Source organism: Phaethon aethereus (assembly GCF_964289735.1).
Source record: "Phaethon aethereus genome assembly, chromosome: 3".
Lineage (NCBI taxonomy): Eukaryota > Metazoa > Chordata > Aves > Phaethontiformes > Phaethontidae > Phaethon > Phaethon aethereus.
In genome coordinates this window covers 50,370,663-50,391,064 of record NC_138576.1, presented here as the reverse complement: position 1 = coordinate 50,391,064, position 20,402 = coordinate 50,370,663, and the positions used below count along the sequence as shown (strand labels likewise).

Below are 20,402 nucleotides of genomic sequence, written 5' to 3'. Positions count from 1 at the left end.
TTAGACAATAAAAGCTTTGATAGAGTTTAGTTGATGAAAATAATTGTGTAAGTAATTCGTCTTTTCTTCACTTGTCCAGATCAGATGAAACTGCAGATGACACGGCCAAAGTCAAGAAAATGCATGAACTAATGAGAAACAGCATTGCCTTCTGAGAACATTAGCCTCCTAGTTGCTGGAAATCCTAAGTGCAACTTTACTACCAAAAGAGATCCTGATGTTAGGTGATCATTGAGCAGAGTTTGCAAGAATGGAAAAGCAAAGAACCCCACTAGCTGTATCACATAAATAAAAATTTCCAAGATTCAGATGAATTGAAAAATTATTCCAGCCATGGGAGAAAATGCAAGTTTTTGGGAAAGTTTGATATATGCACATCCTACCTGTACCACCTGGAAGCAGGAGGCAGAGGGATCTATCTACCACCTAGCCAGTATTCTCTTTGTTGTGGGCTTCATGGGTGGAAGTGGATTCTTTGGGCTTCTCTATGTCTTCAGCTTGCTTGGATTGGGCTTTCTTGGCTCTTCTGTTTGGGCTTGGCTAGATGTCTGTGCTGCTGATATATTCTCCTGGAATTTTATACTGTTCGCTATATGCTTCGTCCAGTTCATTTACGTTACCTACCAAGTTCGGAGTGTTTCCTTTGACAAAGAATTCCAGGAACTCTACAGCGCTCTCTTCCAGCCTCTGGGAATTTCCTTGACTGTCTACAGGAAGATCGTCTTGTGCTGTGATGCAGAAGTGGTCACCCTGGAGAAGGAACATTGTTACGCCATGCAGGGCAAAACACCTATTGATAAACTGTCCTTGCTTGTGTCAGGCAGGTTTGTATTGGTTTGTTCAGACTTACTGCAAATTTCTTTATTTTTTCCTCCTTCTTGAAAATGAAAGCAGAAGAAAATGCCTTATTTGTGTATTGTTTGTTCATTTTCCAGTACAATAGATTAAATATTAATGCAAGTAATATAAATATTAATAGGCTAAATACACTTGTCTAGGACAGCACTAGCATAAAAACACTAAGCACAAAATCTGTAATAGCATAAAGAAAATAATTTTCAGTCATTCTTTTCCAGACCACTGTATCATAGCACTTAACAGGTTAGGCAGATAAAGGGAACAAATGTGTGCCTCAGTCTTCAGGCTCTGGTTTGCTATCTATCTACTGCCTAGCTGATGAACCCTCTCTCTTGTTTTTCTTTGCTAGTATCATCTGAAACAGGACTAAAAAGGTAGTTATGAAACTGGATATACTGAGATAAACTGTATTTAATAGAGATCTTGACTTTGATACCGATTGTATTTGGTTGCTTTCTGGGGGGTGAGAGAAGAGAGGGAGTAAGGGAGAGGAGGCGGCCTACAAGTGCCCTTCTGTTATGAGGGGATATAGTTGCCCCCATCAGGATTTGCAGAACTGAGTCTACAGTTACTGTATATTGTGGCCCTTAGACCCTGAGGCAATAAATCCACCTTCTTGTACTCCCTGCTTACTTGAGACCCTTCTGGCAACCTTGCTGATGCTTTCCTGAAGGGAAATACTGGCTTTCGTAATACATACAAAGTGGTATACACTACTGGACTACCACAAGAGTAGGAGGGAGACCCAGAGATGATAGCCATGGTCTGTCTTTGATGGGACACTTTGTAGGTGCATATTGACAGCCTGCTGCATGGACAGATGGAATCTGTAGGCAGCTTGAAACCCAGATGATTTAGGACTACTTGCAATGAACAATATGAATTTTTGGTAGTTGGCCCTAGTGAGACCCGGGTTCACAGCATTCCTGGGAGCTGTCTAGAAAGTGCAACGTGGAGGTTGGTTTTGGTCATAGTCGTACTGAAGGAGACGTGTCCATCCGTATACATGCCCAGCCAGTTAGTAATCATGCAGGGAGTTCCTGCTACCCTCCTTCGTGCGGTATAGGGCTGCCTCTTCTGATTTTGGAAGAAGCATTAATCTCAATGCAGAGCAGATGTAAAAAGGGAACTCCTACAGCTTGCTTTTTTTCTTTTTGCTCATGAGGTTCAACGATACATTTCCTACTTGTGTGCCTTCAAAATTAAATATGACTAAAAAGTAGAAAGGAAATTTTTCTTTGGCATCTGCAGGAAAGCCACAGCATTCACACAGAGATCCCATACCTCTGTGCTGTTCCCCCAGCTCCAGAGATAGTCCTGTGGCTGTGTAATTCCTGTTAAACATTGAGAGCGCCCTACCTAACGCATGCTGTGGGGAGCTCCTGCTTCCCACTCCCTTCTTTTGCCACTTTGTTCCCTCTGAAATGTGTATTTGCCAAGCCTAGAAGTATATCACATGGCTTTCATGTGAAGGAGGCAGAGATACATGCATCTCCAAGTGCACGCTGGCCTTTTCGTAGCAAAGCTTGCATGTTGCCGCATGGACCTGCCCTAGAGAGGGTCATATGGCTTGAATAAGGCCTGGAAAGATTTCCATTTCAGTTGCATGATGGTCTTGTATTCTCTTTCAACTGGCCTGATCAAGTTGTGTTCAAAAATATAATTAGGATACTGTTGGCCAGTGATTGCTTTTTCATGCTCTCAAAGCTATATTTAAATGCCTGACATAGTAGAAATAACACATTCTTGTTGCAGTCATTGCTGCTGTACAGGTAGTACTAACAAATTAACACATCTTATCTTGGTAGGATCAGAGTGACAGTTGATGGGGAGTTTCTGCATTATATTTTTCCTCTTCAATTTCTGGATTCTCCTGAATGGGATTCACTGAGGCCCACAGAAGAGGGAATTTTCCAGGTAAAAGCAGAGGGGTTTTTTGAATACTACAGAAAACTGTTCATGTGCTAATTGGTAAACTTCATTTAGTTGTGGGTTTTGTTTGTGAAATTACACAAACAGGTAGCATTCCACTGTTTTGGGGAGGGAAGTCCTCTTTACCCGCTGGACTGGTTACACCATTTGTATCTTCCTTCTGTTTGCAACTCGTCGTTGCAACAAACGGGGTTTTTCTTAAAGCTAATCGGGGAGGGAGGCTCTGTTTGCATTCTTTGGCTGTGCTAAAATCCAGCCCTGAGAAACCAGGTTTGCAGGAAGTGGGTGGAAGTTGGTGCTGAAGAGGCTTCCCGATGGCAGGTGAAGCGGAGAGCACGGGCTGGGGAGAGGCGTGCCTGTGGTAGAGCTTGGCATGGGGGCACAGCGTGGGACACGGCATCCATCTGGGCTGCCCCCGTGATCCCCGAACCCTCCCGCTGCTGTCACTTGATGGACACGTCGGCTTCTGCCTGTGTGGGATCCGATGTCTCGTGTCATGAGGGCAAACGGCATTTGTCGGGAGCTTTCTTTAGACCTGCCTTTCCCGCTGGGGCCACCGAGAACAAAGCGGGGAGTGCAGGGCCGAGGCTGGGCCACGCCACCAGCCTGCATCCCGGCTGGGGCTGCCCTTCGGTGTGGGCACAGGCGTGCTGCCACCAAGGCTGACCAGGTACAACCTGTCAGCCCGTTCCCAGTCGCCCTTCTCGCTTGACTTCGGCATGCAGCAGACCTCGCAGAGCTCCCTGCTGGGTTACATGGCTTTAGTTGCAGCAGGTGCACAGACGCGAGGAGTGCGTCATGGACGCGGCCTGCGTGCCTGCGGGCCTGCGGGGGGGTGCTTTCTGAGCAAGGGCGGCAGCGGCGATATCACCGCCTTGTAACCCAGCTGATTTTATTTTTCCGTTCTACAGGTAACACTTACAGCAGAGACAGATTGTCGGTACGTGGCCTGGAGGAGAAAGAAGCTGTATCTGCTGTTTGCTAAACACCGTTTCATCTCCCGCCTGTTCTCAATTTTAATTGGGAGTGACATTGCTGAAAAACTGTATGCCTTGAATGATAGGGTGCAGGTGGGGAAAGGCTTTAGGTACGACATTCGGTTACCGAACTTCTACCACGTCTCGCTGCCAGAGACCCCCCCGGTGCAGCCTTCCCACCGCCTCCAGAGAGGGTCCCCCCGCCGCCAGCCCGTGGGGCTTACAAACTGCGGCTCCTTCGGCTCACGGTCCTAGGAGGGAAAACTCTGCTGCGGGCATTCCCCGGAGCGGTAACGGGAGACGCAAAGCGTGGAAGCAGAAGAGCAGAAAGATGAAGCAGAAGGAGACCCAGTCATGCCAAATTTGACTGACAAGTGCCATTTACTTTCATTGGAGTAGCTTGAATTCTTCCTCTCACTAGAGCCAGCGGGTTGCCTTCTGCATTTTGACTGTTTTTGTGCAACATGTTTAGTTTCCGTTGATTCTCTTGTTGATCTTCATCTCCTTACTTCTGGAGGAAAACAAATCATAACAGGCTGAAGGTTTATTGTAATTGTCGTGGCCTCTGTGTTTGTTTTTTTACAAAAAAACATACCCACAGTATTTGTAATTATACTTTCTCAAAGTTATTTGCCATGATGAAGTATAGTCAGTGTAGTCAATGAAAACAAGTAAGTTGTCTTCAAAATATAACATTCATAGTTATGCCACATGAACATTGTCTCGATTAACATGAATATTGCAGAAAAAGACTAAAAGACCAATAGTATTGGGTTTGTTTTTTAAAGAAATGAAAAATTTTGACATGCACAGCAAGATTCTTAAAAAACAAACAAAAGATAACAACAAATTCTGTCCCATGAGCAATTGGTTTCTCTCTGGCTGTCCTAAAGAGGTATTACGTGAAAACAAACATAAATGTAATTGCTGGCATTAGAAAAGTAAAGCAGTTGTAACTGCTGCTAAATGTAGCTTAGGGGAAATGATTGTGTAGTGTTTCTGATAGAATGTGATGCTAGAGGACCTAGGCTTCCACAATGTCAGTGCCATTCGTGACATATACAATAAATACCGTTAATCAATCAACTGCCAAACCATTGGAGTTTATTTTACAACATCCTTTTTAGCCAAATTTGTCAGGAAGAAGCTAATTAAGAAACAGCTGCAGCAATAAATACAATTATAAATGGGATCATTCGTGTTTAGCTTCCAGAGTCACTTCTCTGTGCCTATGAAATTCTGGATTTAAAAGGTATTGTCTCCCTAATTCCGTGGTGTTTTAATGGCATAAGGGAACACCAGCTCATGCTTCAATAGAAGAAAGCTGGTTTCGACCCTTGAGGTCACTGTGCCTTTGGGGAGAAGTGTCTGAACGTCTTTGCTAACTCACCTTCCTGCTGCTATGCCTGATGCCTGCCAGTAATCAAAAAATAAGATGCATTACTATTTTATGAGACTGTATTCCTGCTTGATAGATTTTAAAGTCGCTGGACTGTTTGGTAGGACAACCGTTGTATGTTTGTGTATGTGCGGGTATACATATGAGTTTAGATCTTGGGAGTTGTTTCTGGAGGACTTAAAATAATGATACAACCACATGCTTGAAAGATAATAATGCTGTATGTATAAGAAAGCTATTAGAAGTAATATGCAACACGACCTGTTTCAGGTGGTGTTTCAGGACCTTCAGTGTAGAACAGGTAACGTAAGAGTTTTGCTTTTAGCTTTATGTCCCTTTCTCAGTGAGGAAAATCTGCCAAACATAAGTACCATAGCATGCAATGTGATAATCCCCAAATCCTCCTAATAATCCTTCCACGGGATGTATTCTGTATGTACTACTCACTGTGTGAAGCCCCCGAGTCACAAAGCTACTTCGTGTTGGCCAAAAGAGAATTGAAAAAAATGCAGAGAGTTCCTTGACAGTGATTAAAGCCCAGCCCAGGAAATAACTAAGGCACAGAGTGTGTAGTAAGGACGTACAGCTGTGCGTGCCCTCTTCCTATACATTTCATCAGGTTGGAGTTAAGGGGCAGGATAGCAGGCTACCGAAGCCCTTGGTATGACTCAGCACAGGTATTCTCACGTAACGTCAGCGCCGTGACCAGTGTCGTGTCTTATTTGTTGGCAGCACGCGGTGCCTGAGGTGGGTAAGAAGTGTGTCATCTCTCGTGGATGCGGTCATTTAGGCTTGCGATCGCCTTGCAGTCCTTGCACCGCTTCACCTGGCCGAGCTGCTCCTGCTGACCGTGCCGTATGCTGAAAACCTTATGCTGGTTTTTAACAGGTGATTCAACAATAGCCCTCCAAGCTCTCATTCTGATAAAATTTCTTGTGGTATAAAACGTGTTGGACCAATATGAAGTTTGTACTTATCATTTTACGTGTTAACAGTCTACAGACATAAGAAGATTATAGCCTAGAAACATAAAAATGATAGTATTCTAGACTTAAAGCATCAATTAATGCTCTCAGTTTTTTTGGAACATATGAGCTTGTCCCATATATGTCTGTAAGAAAACTTGCCTTAGGGTAAGCATTTAAGAAAGTAGTATGATCATCTTCAAAATAAGACCAAGGAGTTTTGCCCACCCAGTTTCTGTATCAAGCTTATCTATTCTCTTTAAATGATAGCATACTGCTTAGAAAGATACCTGCTCTGGAGTGCTGGGCGCTTCATTGCGTACTTTGGTAATTTTTTCTTCTTCGTGACGGGTGCGGGCCTTAGTTTCAGCCTGGTTTCCAACCACAATCCTCTGTGGCGTTTTTCTCTGCTGGAACCGGTTACTATCGGAAATCTCTACTAGGACACATCTGAGTCAATATCTGAACATACTCTTAGATAACCTTGTTTAGCTTTTGCTACTGTGCTTTTTGGGCTTGAGTCACTTTTTAAAATTCGTTTCCAGTTTTCCAGCATCTGTTTGAGTCATGACTAGCAGAACATTTCAGCTGTAGAATTCAGGGCATATATATCTACAGTAATATATGTACACACAAAAGGACTGGAAGTGAGACAGCAAGCCCTCTCCATTCCTGTTTTTAAAAATCTTGATGGCACTTCTATAATGTACTGTAAAATACGCTCTGGTATGTGACTCATAAACCAAGGTTTTGGGAGAGCTGTATCATCTACTAAGTAAAGAAGTACTCAAAGTGATGTCAGTGAAATAATACAATCTTTTGCCATATATGCCCAGTCATTAGAGAGTTGAGGTTGTTCAGCCGGGAGAAGACTCCAGGGAGACACAATTGCAGCCTTCCAGTACTTCAAGGGGGCCTACAAGAAAGATGGGGACAGACTTTTTAGCAGGGCCTGTTGCAACAGGACAAGGGGTAGTGGTTTTAAACTAAGTGGATTTAGACTAGATCTAAGGAAGAAATTTTTCGCAACGAGGGTGGTGAACCACTGGCACAGGTTGCCCAGAGAGGTGGTAGCTGCCCCATCCCTGGAAACACTCAAGATCAGGTTGGACGGGGCTCTGAGCAACCTGATCTCGTTGCAGGTGTCCCTGCTCACTGCAGGGGGTTGGACTAGATGGCCTTTAAAGGTTCCTTCCAAACCTAAGATTCCATGATTCTATTATTATTTATAGGTTAGTAAGCAACGGGAGCTAGATGAAGCTCTCACTTGAGCATCATCCAATTTATGCCTATGTTATTACTGAGGAATATCTGTCAGTGAAGTCATCAGGCTCCTTAATAATCAGTTTAAATGAATGGATACTTGCGTCCGTGCTGCTTTGTGAATTGAGGACACTATCAATTAATCCTTTTCTTGATCTGTAGTTATTCCACTTTACTCACATTTTACATTTTTAAGAGTTCCATAATCTTCTATAGGCTTATGTCTATGTTTGTATACTGTTATAGGTAAGAGTGGCAGAATCTGTTGCACATCATGGTTTGCTCATTCATCAGCATCAGCTGATCTTCCAGAGTTTTTGTAACTGTGAATGTTGTGCTGGAATTGCCCTTACAGCCTGCAGAAGGGTTCAAATTTATTACACAAGCTTAAAAAATACATGGCCTAGGACAGTCCAAAGAGGAGGGGAAAAAAACCCAGGAGAGCACCAGTCAAATTCTTAGAGGTTTTATCCAGGGGAGGCTTATTTTAAATTGGGCTGGTGGCAAATCAATGTATTGGATGCAGCAATGTATTGTGAGAACTTCAAAGTGTGTCTTGCTTACTTAGGAGCCCCAGTGGCAGCTTGACTCCGGTCCTTTGGCAGAGCAATGCCGTCTGATGAATGCCTTAAATAAGCATGGGACTGACCCTGCAATTCTTTTATTAGGTAGTACTTGATTAACTATGAGTAGTATAAGTATAGGTAACGAATTCTAAGCAACGTTTTAACTCCATCATGCAACTGCACTCAAAACTACAGAATAACCAGAGAGAATGTATCCTGATGTACTATTATAACTAATAATGCCATGCAAGGTGAAATGTAAGTAAGTGCTTAATGAAAAGGATTATTTTATGCAGTTGCCTATAATAGAGGCTGGACTTGGTGACTGAGGAGGGCCACCCGGTCCTAAATTTTCAAGAATGGCCCTGCAACGAACCAGCAAATGTGACAGTGATCAAAGGAAAATCAGTAATGAAAAGAATTATGGCAAACTACACATATAGCTATATGAACTCTGCTAGGATAAAGCTGGGCAAGCTGAATACATGCTTACACGAAATTGTATAGTTTTGCCACACCACAAAAAAGATATATGCTTGTGGTAATTAAATAATATGTTGATGTTACATTTCCAGCAAAAAAAAGTGCTCCACAGTATTCAATTATTGTAAATGATAAATACAATACATATTTGGGCTTGATATACATGAAAAGTTAAAATACGATGTTGTACTGCTCATATAAACAGGTCTTGCAAACTGTGTGTTAAAAATGAAACAAATCCATAGCTATTTAGATAAAAGACTATTTAAATAGAAAAAAAAGAAAACAATTAACATCTATTTGCTGAATTCACACATTAACAGATTAAATGTTTTTCATCCTTTCTATTCCTGTAATTATTCAATGCATATTCTTCTGCCCCAAAATGTTACTGTATAGCAGATACTTTTCACAGTACAACAAAATTAATACCTTATTAAGCTAATTTTTAATCCCTCTTGAAAATACTTTGATTACATTAATATGCATTAAAAATAGAACAAGCTCAGGGCTCCCAAGGGAAAGCACCTATTTTTTTCTGTTTGTCTAATCCACATTAACTTTCCTTTCTTTTAGTTTTTTGTGTGTCTGCAGTTTCTGCTTACTCTAATTCTATTTCTGTGTGAATCAAAAGAGTTAATTGAACTTAGCATGTAAATCAAGCCACCTCACCCTGATGAATCAAATCGTGTAGGTGGAGCTTCATCAGTAGGAGTGTGTAGGAGAAAGGCAGCGCAAGCACATCATGTGCGAACCCCAGGATTCAGGGTCATGACCCAAACCATGGCTGGCAAAGCCCTCCTATAGAGGGTAGCTTTGCAGGTGGTTCTGCCAGCAGAGGGTTTTGACCCAAATCATCACTTTGCAAGCCACAAATGTTGTTAAACGTTGTCATTGACCAGGAAGAAGATGGGACGTTCTCAAAAGCTTGTGGGAACCAAAGGATTTTATAGCAGTTATTCTTCTGCTGTGGATTCCCAGGCAATTTTATTGTCATCAGTTCCACCACAGCTCCTAAATTAAGGGATCTGTGGTGCATTGTGGGGATGGGACTATTGCCCTACCTTGAAGATACATGATGATAAAAGATAGATGATTAATAAGTCAGACACTAAAGTCATATAAATAAACAACTGCAATAACATAGTGGTAAGTAACTATTTTAGCAGTGAATCTCATAGTTGTCATTGTACTCACTAGTAACTCTCCACCCAAACTTGTCTAACGCCTGAGGGATATAGTAATTTTCTGGAAGTAAGGTACCATGGGCTGCGAAAGACACTGAAGCCAAAAATCCCATTTCATGAATAAATGCTCTAACTATGTCATTGTATGGAACTGGGCAGCACCATCATCTTCTGTAGCAACCATACATCAATGGAGAGCATTAAAGCATCTCAGTTCTGTGAAAGGAGATGAGCAGGTCTCTGTCCCCAGGCAAGGATTCCGGCTGGATGATCCTGCGTAGCTGGTGGCCTGCTGAAGCCAGGGCTCTGTGGGGGTGAGGCACACATCTCTGTTTAGCGTTTCCCATGTGTAGGTTTTAGTGACTCTTAAGAAGCGCACAGAACAACCTAGGTACCCAACACTGGGTTTGGACTTCCAGGGGCCAACGGTAGGACATGGCTACAAGGGTGGGATACCGGCAGGTAAGCTATGGAATGGTTTAAAACACGTTAGGTATGACCCTGTAACTTCCCATATATGTTCTCTTACACTGGAGTAAATGAAAAATAACTTATTCCATAGCAAAAGTGAGACAATCCATGTCTGCCAGGATACACAAGGATGAGTATCAGCAGGTCCTATAAAACGGCCGTTGTGCTGGAAATCCCTGCTGTGCTTTCTTCATCTAACTCGTTCATGTCCGAATCTTTAAAACTTTTACTGAATCCAGTTGTAGCAGCTATTCTGTTTTACTAAGAGATTTAGCTTAGATAAAATATTTTGAATACTTATTTTGAATATTAAGAAAAATTGACCTGTTTTCATTTACAGAAAGGTCGGGTCCTCTCAGATGATATTTTAAAGCAGATCTCCCTAGTGAGGTGAATGGACCTTAAAAACCAGTTGTACTGCAAGCACCAGGCTCTGTTTTTTTACTGGGTCTCCATTTTCTTGTTTGGTTACAGCTTTTCAAAAACGTAGTGTCCTTTCAGTACATATGTTCATTATTTTAAGAATTAATGAGTAAGTACTGGTAGGAAAAAAATACAATAAATACTGATATTCTGAAATCAGATACGGAACATAAAACATTTTTATATTGGGTTAGATTTTACAAATTACTTTTTTCTTTATCACAGTCATTGCCATTTTAGTTCTAAAACTGCTTTATACAGTGGTATATGTACTTAGGTTGATACTACATGCAAAAGCAATAAGTTTACTGCAGTCTCTATCCCTGTTTTTAACTCTATATAATAGGGATTTGTTTGCTCCTTTTTTCTTTATGGAACAAAGAAGTATAATAAACATTATGCAGAAGACTAGTCTTATTTATTCATTGACATTAGAGGAAAATGCATTTTTTTAATTCTGTGTTTGCCTTTACTCTCAAAGATCACAGTAGCAAGAAGCAGTTGTGGTAAACTATAACTTGCCACACATTTTGATAGTCATTTACAATATGCACAGCTGAGGTCCAGCATCTGGATGTACAAAGCAGCATAGTTGGGGTGCACAGTAAATGCAGACCAGACGCTCCTTAATGATTGTTTGATGCTGACTCTTCTGAAACAGCAGAGGCGGCAGCTAATCCAGAAATTGGGTGCTTACTATCTCCTTGACGTTTATGCTGAAAACAAGGAGTATTTCAAAGTCTCTTATTTAGGACTGCTAATTTGATAAAGTGTATGAAAAGTTCCTGCTTGATACTTGGGCTACATCAACCCATTTCTGTGCATTTGGACCAAACTTGTGCATAAAAAAAAGCAAACCTGGTTTGCTTTTTGCTCTTTAACTTTTCTTCCTAGCATTTGTTTTGGCTTACTTTCTTCCCCAGTAAGTTCCTTCATGGGATTATCCATTTTCTCCCTGCTCTTGCTCTTGCTCTTCTCTCTCTGTGTCTTTTTGCAAAGAAAAAAATAACGTAAAAAAAACTACCTCATGCCTATTCACAGTTCTTTGGAGCTAATCTATTTTCCTTTTCTTCCCCTTCAGAGCGTGAAGTATTTTCACTCTCAGATCCTACCTGCTTTCTCTGTTGCGTGTTCAAAAATTCCATGGACTCATCTTCTGTCTCCCCCCGCTTCCTCTTTATCCTTCTTCCTCAAATTTTGTAACTAGATTTGTTGATTTTTTTTTTTTTTTAGTCTGTCTGTCCTTCTGGGTATGTTAAACAGTTGTTATTTAGCTCCTTTCTCATCTTGAAATAAAATTCTAAATCCTTATCAATAATTAAAAAAATTCCAAAATTCCTAGAAAATAGTAGTTTTTAATGATGCTAATATGCAAAGTCCTGGAGATTGAAGCCTAGCCTTCGCTTCTCAAAAACAGCCACTGGTAAATATTAAAATGCACAGCTAAAAACAATGTTTTGCAACAAAACATTAATTGCCTTTGTACCAACACCCAAAAGCTTGCATACATTTATACCCTGACAATATTTGCAGTTCCTTTGGTTTATACAGACAGGCTCATAGGCTCTCATAAATTCACAAAGATCTCTGCAGAGAGAACACTGAGAGCTGTGGTTGAGATGGATTTACTTCAGGAGTAGCACAGGCATCTTTGCGAGATCATTTTGAACTTCCTTTGTGCATGGAAGTTGTCCAAAAAGGGAACAGAAAAATCACAGCCAGTTCAACCAGCACTGCCCAATCCGCCGTAGCGGGGACCCCTAAGAAACGGGCTGTCATCCAACGAGGGGACAGATGCAATGCAAAAGCACCGCTTTATCACTTTTCTTCCAATTATGTGTGAAGTACGAGCTGCCGCACGTTAACCAAGAGTAACACGTCGACAGCAACTTGAGTCCTGGACAAGCGATGTGGACAAAACCCGTCCCTGGCATTCCTTTGTTTCCAGAAAGAAGCAGACCCGCTGGGGACAGGCTCCCCGTCATTCCCCGCCGCCATTAGCAAGCTGCCCCGGCAGGGCAGTGACAGGTGCACCATGACCTCGGCCTTAGGAAATCCAGTCGGTTCTATAGCAGCTCTCCTTTTTTTGGGGGGGAACCATGTGATTTAGGTAGATTTAGGTAGAGCTAGAGCAAGCGGAGCAGGCCCTTCCAGCAACGGTCTCAGAAAAATCACTTGTGAGCAGCTCGTAGGCTTCCATGTATTCATAGAGATTGTTCACTGCGCGATTTCAAATACTGAACATACAAATGAAATTGTCAGCAGGAGACTGCTCACGCGTAATTCAGGAACAGGGATAATTGCTAAGTGTGATTGAATAAATTGTTTACTGTGCACAGTTTAGATAACTTTAATGGCAAACAATTTTACTTTTCCCTTATACCTCAGGATCGTGTACCCTTTGGGTAAACATCTACGACAGCCAGTGCATCTGTTAAAGCTTGGATACTTTGACAGATCATTTTAGAAGAAAGTTGGCTCCTCGCTCTTAGTTTGCAACAGTCAATTACTATACTATCAGTCAGACACTTGGAAGCCCTGGGATATGATGTTTTATATCTCAGATTCAAACAACAAGATAGCCCTTCTTGTATAAACAAGAGACACCCGCCCTGCAAATGTGGCGTGGGAAAAATTGCCTGACTATACATCAGAAAGTGGCTGTCGGAGGGTCTGAGGTAAAAATGCACCAGAACACACACACTCCTCTTAAATATACCTCCAGAATATTAAAGAGCTGCGAGATTATTTATCATTCACAATCTCTTCCATACAAACTTCCTCCTAATAAAATGTAATTCTTGAGGATGCTTTCAGGCAAAACCCAAATAAATAATTTTTCTGTGGAAAATACGTGTAATTTTTCAGTTATACGGCATATAATTTCAGCATCTGGGATGGGATTTGTCTTGCTGAAACGTGGCACTTCCGAACTACGCCAGCGTATTTCATCCCACTCCAGACAGCTGTCAAACACACAGAGGATTGATTACGTTCTAAAAGAGACCCCTTGCATTGTCTATAGAGGGAGTTTAAAAGATTAGTTTAGAGTAGGCATCTTTTAGCCTGTAGATGCTGACTACGCTTCCTGAAACTATAAATGGAAACATTTCATAGATCTCACCATTGTCTGAAAATAGCCCTGTCAGCCTGGCACATCTGGGATCCCGAATACAAAGCATTTGTTCTCTTTAGTGAAAACTTTGCCTAAAAAAGGCTGTGGAATCGGGCTGTCATTTGGAAGAGGCAGGGTGCTCCTGATCTTATAAAAAAAGTTACTTATCATCTGCTTAATAAAGTCTTTCGATGCCTGGCTAGGCTGAACTGGGAAGCAGGAGAGGGAGGCTCTGGTCTCAGCTATGCTTCTGAACTGGTTCCTGACCTCTGCTGAGCAACATCTCCTCACGTCGTCAGCGTGCCTTATTTCCCCTGTGATACGGAAGAGCAGGCAGGCACCAAGAGGTTAGGGTATACTGTCAAAGATGACAAAGCAGGTGGCTGGAGACAAGGAACAAGACTGAGCCATTTGCAACGTCCACGTGATGTTTTCTACTGTGGACCATTACTGTGGAAAATAACGAAATAATTGGAGAAAGTACTTAAGCTATCAAGACTTTAATAGCAGAAGAGAGAAATGCGACAGAGAGAATGCCTGCATCAATGAGCAGCTGTAACACCATCAGACCTGTCTCTGCTAACAAAATGCATCAATTCAACACGAATCTCTAAAAATTGATCTGGCTATTTGAAGCCGACTCCTCATCAATGCAGATGCAAACAGTTTTTATTTCTTGCCTCTGTCACATTAATTTGTATTAGCAGATTTCAATGAACTTGTACTTTATTGACATAGATAGGAGGTTAAACCAGCTCTTTAAGTCTTCACAGTGGTTTAACAGTAGGACATTAAACTGATTTAATGAAACCAACCCATTCTTCTACAGTACACGCGACCTTGGTTCAAGAGACTCTAAAACTCTACTTAATGCATTCTACATGGAGAATGTTTATCTATACAACTATAATGTTATCTATGCTATCTAATATTACCTATATAACTAAAGGTATGTAAAATCATGGCCATTAATATCTGCATAGGACTATGTGCTATTATCTATATAAAATTGGTACTAGTTATTCTATTAGAGAAAGGAAGGGTTTTCTTTTACGTATGGGTGCACCCTGCAGCACAAGACCCCAACAGAGCCATGTCTACACTCATCATCTGCTTATGGTCCTCCTGGAGGGCCAGGAGATGGGCCAGCTCTCAGATGCTCCCACATTTCTCTCTCTCTGCTGGCAGCTATACTAGATGCCACCACCTACGTTACCGACGCAGCCTTGGTTCTTACCGCTCCACTGAGCAGAAGAAATGACATTTAATCAGGAATATACCAAAATACAAAGATCCCAAGAGACTAGCTGCAATCAGGACAAAGTTCTACACCTTTACACGGCTGCAAATATTATTAGCTCATTGCCAAGATTTCCTAACTAGGATTTTCTGCATTGGGCTAAGCACATACTGTTTACTACCAAGGCTCCCCACAAAAACAGAGAAGACCTGGAGGGTAATGAGAGAAGTACAAAGACTATAAAAGACACAACTAGTACAACAAACTGTGCTTCTCCAATGCATAACGTTCACTAACATGCTAGAAAATGCTTACACGTCAGTCTAGATTTGGGTAGGAGCTCTCTGACAGGCTGCTTTGTGCTGCTTTTGGAAGCTACTTGGCTTTGCTCCAGCAAGCATAGCTGAATATTATCAATCTCAAACACATGCTAGATGCTATCTGTCATGACCGTTCCTGTGGCCATGCTATCCTGACTTGCTCCTTCCTACTTTTTCCAGCTCGCTTACTCTGCGTATCTTGGGAAAGGGCGAATACACCCGTAAGAATGACTGGCCAGCCAGAGGAAACAGTCCCAAGTCAAGTCCTTCATAATAAATTCATAATATATTTTGGAAAATCAGGTCTTATACCAGGCAGCAGGATTCATAAAAACCTGTTCACATGACACACATTGCTGGAAAGATCCAGATCTCTTCTCCAAGATGTAAAGCCAAGGACAACCATAACAAAACCAGAGCCTCCTGGGACACATCTTCATGTGTATGTGTATGAACAGTTACTTCAAAAATTATTCAGGATCCTGTATTCTTTCCAGAAATATTTAAGTATAATGCTGACCATATGCTCTTGGCTGATGAACAAAAAACCCAAACAAACAACACTTTGTAGCTAGCTCATCAGAATGTATTGAAAGGGATTTTCTGCCTTTCCAGTCCTCATTTATCACTGACAGTCCGGTTCAGGGATGGGCTGGGATGCCCACGGACAGTATCTGGAACGGCTTTCGTGGCTGGATGCTATGCATCAACGCCCTGGAGATGAAGGCAGGCTTGGTAGCTACTTGGCCTGTCCTGCAAGACTGGTGGTGCGGGAGAGGGCTAGCAGGACGTTGGCAGAGCGATCTGCCGACACGCGGGGACACCAGCGGCCCGCTTCGGAAGCACGGCATTTCTGGGAGCTGTCAAACTGCCACACGAGCAAACGCGGTGGCATTTCTTAAACATTATGCTCGTGACAGAGCAACCACAGCAGGTGCCAAGTTGAGAATAGCATTTTATAAAGGCTATTGTGGCTCCTTGACTCACCATATAGGGGAAATACTGCTTGCCACTTGTTTAGGGGAGAATTCCGCTCTTCTAATTTTAACCACCCAAAAGCGAAGCACATTGCCTGAGCTCTGGGTTCACTCTCCAGTGAACAGAGGCATCCCCGTGGGCTGATTCGCCCCACGCGTTTTAGACGCCCACTCTGGGCACTGCTCAGTACTCGCAGGCATCGAACCGGGAGCCAAAATTCGGAGGTGACGCTTGTACCCGCCGGGGCCCGCGGGGCCCAGCGCAGGCTCCCACCCCGCCGGCCCCTCGGCCCCGCCCCGCCCCTCGCCCCGCACCGCCCCCTGGCGGGCACGCCTGGCCCCGCGGCCCCCCGGGGCTGGCGGGAGGCGCCTGCGCGCTGCGGCCGCTCGGTGCCGGCCCCGGCGCTGGCGCCGCCCGCAGCCTCCCGCCGGCTTCTGCCTATTTTAGTCACAGCGGCGGCTCGGTGGCCGCGGCGGGACGCGGGGTTGGGAGTGGTGAGGGGGTGGCAGTCTGAGTCTGTCCTGTTCGGGCGTGGCGTCCTCCGGCCGGGAAACTTTTCCGGAGGGCGCGGGGCAGGTAAGGGGCGCTCCCGCCGACCTGCGCCGGCCGCACCGGGGGCTGGGAGGCCGGCGGGGCGGTTTACCTGGGCGGCGGCGGGTGCCCCCGGCTGGCTGCGGGTGCCAGCAGCGGGTCCCTCTGCTCCCGCGGCCGGGGGTCGCCGCCCCGCCGGCAGCGGCGGCAGGAGAGGTGGGCTCCGGGCTCCGTGCTGGGCCGTGCCCGGCCGCCGGCGACCCCTCGCCCTGGCCTCCGCGTCCGCCTTTCGGGGGCTCGCTGCGGGCGCGGTCCTGCCCGCTCCGCTCGCAGCCTCGGCCGGCGGCCCGGGAACGGAGGCTCCGCCGGTGTCCTCCCCACGGGAAGGCACGCGTTGGGCATGGCCCTTGGGGGGGAAGGGGACGGGTTGCTTCGGGTTTTTTTTTTAAATAATTTATTACTCCCACGGCTGTTACCGTCTGGTGCAAGCGGTGGTTTCGGTGTGTCGCGCCGCGGGCGGCAGCGGGGCCCGGAGAAGCGGGGCTGCGGGGCGGCGGCGGCTGTGGCCGCGTCCCCCCGCCCGGGCGCGCCGCGCCGCTGTGTGCGGTGCCGTCAGAAGGGAGAGCGGGCTCGCGCGCGGCTACGCCACTCGTGCGCTGAGCGTACGTAAGAGTATTTCTCACGGTACAGGTATTTTTGTTAACTACGCAGAAGGAAAACGTTAAATTTTCTATGAGGTGTAGAGTGAGACTGACACATATCTGTAGCTAATGACACGTTTAATGGCAACGAGCTTGCCCCGAAGAGTGTATTGAAGTACATCTTTTCTTAGACCGCTTTCCCACTCGCCCCTGTGTCATTGTAAAAAGGAAAGTGGTAACTTAAACTGTAATTAGCTCAATTATGTTAGCACTAATAGTTTGTCTTCAGCTCACGAAAGCAAAAAAATTATTGTCTAAATTCCCTATGCAGCTTTTGTGCTACAAGACCATAGAAAAATAGTTGAAGTTCTGCAGATATGATTTTTAAAAAAATAAATTTTTGAACTTGATTTTTTTTAACTCTTGTTTTCTTTGGACTCCCAAAAACCCTCTATGTAAATGATGGACTGTAAAGTTGCAATGACTGTAAAGTTGTACCAGCATACTCGAGCACAGCTTTAAGAAGCTCACTTGAATAATGTTGAACAGTAAAGCTATGGCATATGAATAATCTCAATAAAGTGGATGATGACATGAGTGGGACACTGCACTGTCCCTTATCAGCTTGGCTGACCTGTTCTCCTACTGCAACCAGCTGCTTTAAACTTTTCTGCTACGTCTGTCTTCTGTGAATGTTGTGTAGGCATCCATGAAACCCCCATTCGTTTTAAAGGCATTTTCATGTCTGAAGATTTAGGGTCTAAGTACTTTTGGGGATGGCTTTCAGAAGTTTGGCCTCTTGTATAAAGATGTCCTGAGCATAGAAAAATCCTAGAGTAAGCTCAGCCTCGTTTACATGATGAGAACTTGTATTTTCAGACCTAAACCCACAATGCATTACCTTAACTCTCTATCTAAAGTTCATGCAAAAAAAAAAAAATCAATAGGCTTTGTTAAGTATACTCATTTCTGATAGATTTAATATTAAAGTGTCACTGGGTGGGGAGGGTTTTTTTTTTTTTCTTTTTTTCCTGTTTGGACGACAAAATGGCTTGAGTTTTCAGTCAGTTGAGTTTTCAGACTCTTAGTTTGGTAAATCTAACTCCATATGATAGGAAAATTACTGGATATTGAAAAATATTCTTGTCTTATGCTCCATGAGGCTTTCATTTTCAGTTGACATTATTTTCCCTATTTTTCCAATTTTTTTTCACTACGTTGGTTATATTTTTAACTCCTGATATTAATATGTCTTCATGTATTGAAGTTTTAAGTATAAGACTTCAAAGTCTCTTGCTGTATTAATCTGTAGTAGATGTAAATCTAAATTAAAGTTTTAAAGGACTGACTCTGTACTTACAAAACGAGTTTTTGCCTCTCTGAGGTAGTAGAGGGTAGGAAAATGACAATTGCTTGTTTATCTGTTGAACAAGCTTTTTTTTTTTAATTCTTCAATATTATATGACAACGGTGGACATTAGGACTAAAGAATTGATCTAAAAATTACAGAGATATTCTTTTGAATATTTGTCTGTCTTGTGGTACCTGTGGACAACATTTCAAGTTAGAGCTTGTAACTGCCTGCCTGCCTTTTTTTGTTGATTCTGAAGCAGGCTCTCCAGTTGAAATACATGCTTTCCTTCAGAGCCAGGGTCATAGTCTGTCCTTTTGTCATTTTGCAGATAGCATCAATCTATTTCTGCCAGCTTTAAAATACCATTGTGACAGAGAAGCTCTGTAGTTTTCTCCTGTTTTCCAGTACGTTAGCAGTGCTGCAATGTTTGTGAGTAGTAAGTTCAAATGTATTCATATAAGGGCTTCAAGGTATTAAAGACATAGCTTATAAAAAAGTGGACATGGCTAGATTTAGGTTCCTAGGTCCTAATTTAGACAAGTAAGTAGGTGGCCCAGACTTTCAAAAGCATTGACCATCCTGTTGTTACAACTGTGGATGCTTTATGGTCAAAGTCTGTCAATTTGTTGTCAGTTGTTATTGACTTGGTCAACGCTTGTTGGAGAAACATCTTCCCATTATGACTATTTCTGGCTGGTGGGTTGTGGCATCAGTATTGGTGGCTAATGAGGGGAGCGATGTTTTGGCTGGGTTGTGAGAAGAATGAGATTGTCATGTGCTGTATAGTTGATTTGGCTTGTTGGGTTTCCAGTCTTCAAATGTGTGATGCTTTACAGCCAAGAGTAAGGGTAGCCTCTATTGTCCCAGCAATGCAGTACAAGCTGTTGCTAGTGAAAAAAATCAAGCATCTGTAAAGCTTTGTGGATTTGTAATCGGATGCAGCTGAATGCAGCCCATTTTGGTCTTGAGATGAGTTGATGGACCTACGGCTGGTTCTGTGTCTGTACGTGGGTTTGGTTGTCTTTACTCGTTCTGATACCACATGATGGCTTGTGAAGTGGTGCTTTTATTGGCAGATGACTAGGCAGTGAAAGGCTGAACATAGCTAGAAACTCAGCTGCTAACTTTTTGCAGTAGATGTAGAGATTCTGCTGTTCCAGTGTAGGGAGTTTATGTTGTATGAAAACAACAGGAGCATGATGATGAGATTGTGTGTATGATGAGCACAAATACAGTTACCCAGACTTAGCAATTACCTTCTGTTTATGGGCGCATTAAGATGCCGGTCCAGCAGCCTCCTGCGGGCTCGGGCTTTGGCTCCGTGCGTGAGCAGCTCTGTGAGGACAGTGAAACTCCTCTCGTGGCTCTTGTCGCTGAATTCACACGGAAGAGCTGAAGAAAAACAGGAGCATGTTTGGATGGTGCCTGTATGATACTTGGACTGTGAATTTGTTTGGGCACTGTGATTATTGTTACCAATTTAGTGTAGGAAGTCATTTATGCCCAAAAAACCCCACACTTTAATTAACCTTTGTGAATAACTAACATAGCAATAAAAAGAGGAAAGTGAGCTCTTAAGAAATAAGTGAATTATGTATTTTTTTGTAAGAAATAGATACATTTTTTTTCTTAGAAAGTCACTTCTATATCAATATGGATAACACTATGTCTGTGCTAGCGTTTGATCCCGCAAGATGCC

At 43.3% G+C, this 20,402-nt stretch overlaps 1 protein-coding gene across 1 annotated transcript; it reads left to right on the top strand.

Annotated features, from left to right (window-relative positions):
- Positions 1–333: 333 nt before the first annotated feature.
- POPDC3 (popeye domain cAMP effector 3) lies at positions 334–4,022 on the top strand (the record flags this gene model as incomplete). The annotated part of the gene is made up of 3 exons (XM_081997456.1): positions 334–824; positions 2,667–2,775; positions 3,702–4,022. 3 exons carry the CDS (start codon positions 334–336, stop codon positions 4,020–4,022), a joined length of 921 nt encoding a protein of 306 aa, XP_081853582.1.
- Between the last annotated feature and the right edge of the window lie 16,380 nt (positions 4,023–20,402).